Source organism: Sinocyclocheilus anshuiensis, unplaced genomic scaffold (assembly GCF_001515605.1).
Source record: "Sinocyclocheilus anshuiensis isolate Anshui unplaced genomic scaffold, SAMN03320099.WGS_v1.1 scaffold43, whole genome shotgun sequence".
NCBI lineage: Eukaryota > Metazoa > Chordata > Actinopteri > Cypriniformes > Cyprinidae > Sinocyclocheilus > Sinocyclocheilus anshuiensis.
In genome coordinates this window covers 1,188,478-1,191,731 of record NW_015549580.1, presented here as the reverse complement: position 1 = coordinate 1,191,731, position 3,254 = coordinate 1,188,478, and the positions used below count along the sequence as shown (strand labels likewise).

The following is a 3,254-nucleotide window of genomic DNA, read 5'->3' as shown; positions in this document are numbered from 1 at the left end:
CAAAATAAATATAATTGACCTGAATTCTTATATGAAGCCAACAAATCCCAGGGAAAGTTTTGAGGGGAGTTTGCTGCCCCCTACAGTCCACACGAGTAGGGAAAATACAGCAAAAGCCGAGTTGAAAGTTAAAGGTCCTCTCTCCTTCACGTCAATGACAAAGGGACCGCGACGAGGATGAAGACCTTGCAGACTTGAACAGTGTCATGGTCTAATCACAGACATTTAATGCAAACAATCGCAAATATGTGTGCGTCGATTTAGGTGAAATTTTCATCTTAGACATTAAGTTATTTATTTTAAACAACGACTAGAAGTGCGGTTGCTACATATGCGCATCACCATAAATAACAGCCGTACGCGACCCGAGTTTGAGCGAAACAAAACAACAACAATAATAAAAACACTCGTATTTGTAGACTGACATTGGGTCAACCTTGTTTCTCTGCTTGGGAACAAGAAAATCGGTCAATTTTGAGACAGTCTCGAACATAATCTACCGCACGAACAGAGTTGTAATCATGAGAAGAACTTACACCAAGTAAGCCTGTGTTGCTACCAGCTACCAAGTTAGGTGAAGAGGAAGCAAGCAGTCAAGCCATAGCTGCACTGCATTTTACCCTCACAAAAGCGACCTAGAGCCATCCAGGCGCTTGGTTTGTGTCTAATACAGCACTGAGAGTTAGCAAAAGTCTTTCTGCTTCTAAACGGAACAACACAGCACGGCTAACTAACGGTAGCTATGCTCTACAGCTTTGCTCCAATTTACAGACAAAACTAGCATGGACTGTCCTTCCCGCCGCACCAGTACCTCATAACATATGGGTATCCTGTTCAATTTAGACAAAGCACCGCCGTTCAAGCGATAACGCGATTAAACCACAGTTTATTCATGTGATTTCCTCCGGCTTTTGCTGCAAAAAAAAAACCCTTTAGTATCCGCCATTCCGAGCCTGTTTCCTTCCGTCTCTGGCTTGTCTTTAGTTTGACCTTTAGTTACCCGACACTAATATTGACGTAATTGTCATGGTAACAGAATCCCGCCTTCTACGTGAGGCCGTGTGCGTCCATGAAAGTTGCTGATAATGGAGGGGGAAAAAACCCCGGATAACAAGGAATCTTGTCATTGTGATTAAAGATAAAAGGTTTAATCGCACGAAAACATCATGGAGTAATATGACATTGATATTCAAACTTTTTATCAAAAAAGGAAAAATAAAGTCACCCCACAATTTGGACAAATAACTGCTTAAATTAAGATTAAAACACGATTTGAGACACAATGACCTTTATTGTACGTTCACACTTTACAGATGTTTTATGCTGCAATTGGTATTACATTATTCACACATACAGCATAAAAGGTAAAAAAGGAAAAATAAAGTCACATTCATAAGTTTTGCTGTAATACATTTTTACATAATGGTCAATACATATTCTCCATGTATCTCAGTATGACCTTGTACTTTAACATACGTAAAATAAGTTGACATTATCTGGCACAGCTATTTTGATACAGTGTGATAACATTGGCTCACTCCTATATAGTCACTGCACGCCCTAGATATACGTTAGATCAAGCACATTCACCTGTGTGTGTTCTGGAAATAACTATTAGCATTGGAAGAAGAGTTATTGCTAATTAACACCCATGCTATAAATAGACTTTTGTAGGCAAAAGAAAAAAGACCTGTGATCACAGCAGCGCGTATGTGTGATTCACTCACTTTATATCAAGCATCTGTTTCTGCGTATCTTTACGTGTATCTCACTGAATGTAAATGTGTCTGCGTGTGTAGCTCAGGCAGGCAGCTCCAAAGCACCTTCTTCCTCTCCATCTCCATCTCCTCGGTTTGCACGAATCTCCATGAGTGTACGGGCAAATTTGCTCCAGTCGTCTATATGTGGCACGGCCAACTGCTAAAATAGAGATACAACCAACTTCTGCATCACATCTTAACGATAGAACACAATTAGTGACTTGAAATTTGCACAGTGTTTCATCTGTCTGAGTATTTGACTATGATTGCAAATATTTATAATTCATCCGAATATTAGAGAATGATACACGTGTTCATGTACTCATAATGTAGGTGTTATTACCTCTCCCACATCATAGATCCAAACACAACCCTCTGAATCACCCACGGCCACCTCTCTGCCCCCTGATGCCCATCTGACCCGGTTCAGGGCACACCCTCCCTCCACTGTCACACTTGCTGACGGCACCTGGTACACACAAGAAACTTGTTTTGGGAGGGAAAATATAAATGTAATAACATTGTGTGACAACACAATTTAGCTGCAATCTAATTTAGATCAAGCACACAAATATCAAGTAAAGACAATTTGCATGCAAATAAGATGGGGTAAGATGCCTTTCTCACACACTACCTTAATTTTTTTTCAATGACTATAGATGTCACTAAATCGCATCTCAGCACATTTATTCAGTGGTTATGTGGTTATGCTCATTTAGCTAATTTTGATTTGTCATGTGAACATAAAAATGTATTAGATTAATTCCAGCTGAACAGTTGTAAGTTATTACATTTTTTTTTTTATTGGATAATAGTGATCTATGAATTAATTTCATGTTGGATATTACAAGTTTTAGTGTGATTTGTTAACGGAGGATTTGTGGAAATAGTAATTAATTTAAATTTGTACGGTAACAATTTAAAAAAATCTTTTACAAGAAGTCAAAATGAGTCTCAGTGACATGTTTTGTTGGTGTTTTATTATTTAATTTAATCATTATCGTAATTCATGGAGTTATTGTTTAGTCATTCGATGAATTAGATGTACAGGTGCAGCTCAACACAATTTGAGTTGAATTACTGAAATAAATGAACTTTTCCACGACATTCTAATTTATTGAGATGCACCTGTACAATTCAAACATCTTTTGAGTGGATCATTTAATCTGAATTCATAGTTTATTGCTATTATGACATCCTTTTAATTACAAAATGGCTTGTGTATAATGCATATAAGTATATAGTGTAATTCAAACGTATCACTCAGACTGAAATTCCGTTATTTGATTTGTCATTATTCGATTAGATTATCAATTGTATCGAATCACATTGCATTTACAATACTGTTTAAAAGTCTGGGATCATTAAGATTTGTCTATTAAAGAAATGAATACTTTTATTCAGCAAGGATGCATTAAATTACAATTCTGTTTCAAATAATTCTGTTCTTTTGAACTTTCTTTCCATCAAAAATTCCTGAAAAAAGGATCAAGG

General features: G+C 37.0%; 1 protein-coding gene across 7 annotated transcripts in view; it reads right to left on the bottom strand.

Moving 5' to 3' along the window:
* Positions 1-1,292: 1,292 nt before the first annotated feature.
* LOC107657686 (cytoplasmic dynein 1 intermediate chain 1-like) overlaps positions 1,293-3,254 on the bottom strand; it is a 10,839-nt gene continuing 8,877 nt past the window's right edge. For 5 of the 7 annotated variants that reach the window (XM_016445870.1, XM_016445869.1, XM_016445871.1 and 2 more), the window contains 2 exons: positions 2,104-2,229; positions 1,293-1,920 (listed from right to left, as the gene is read on the bottom strand). In XM_016445870.1, the coding sequence (XP_016301356.1) occupies positions 1,801-1,920; positions 2,104-2,229 (246 nt within the window). In that variant the 3' untranslated portion in view covers positions 1,293-1,800. The remainder of the gene's footprint in view (positions 1,921-2,103; positions 2,230-3,254) is intronic. The other 2 variants (XM_016445873.1, XM_016445876.1) reach the window with 1 other exon arrangement.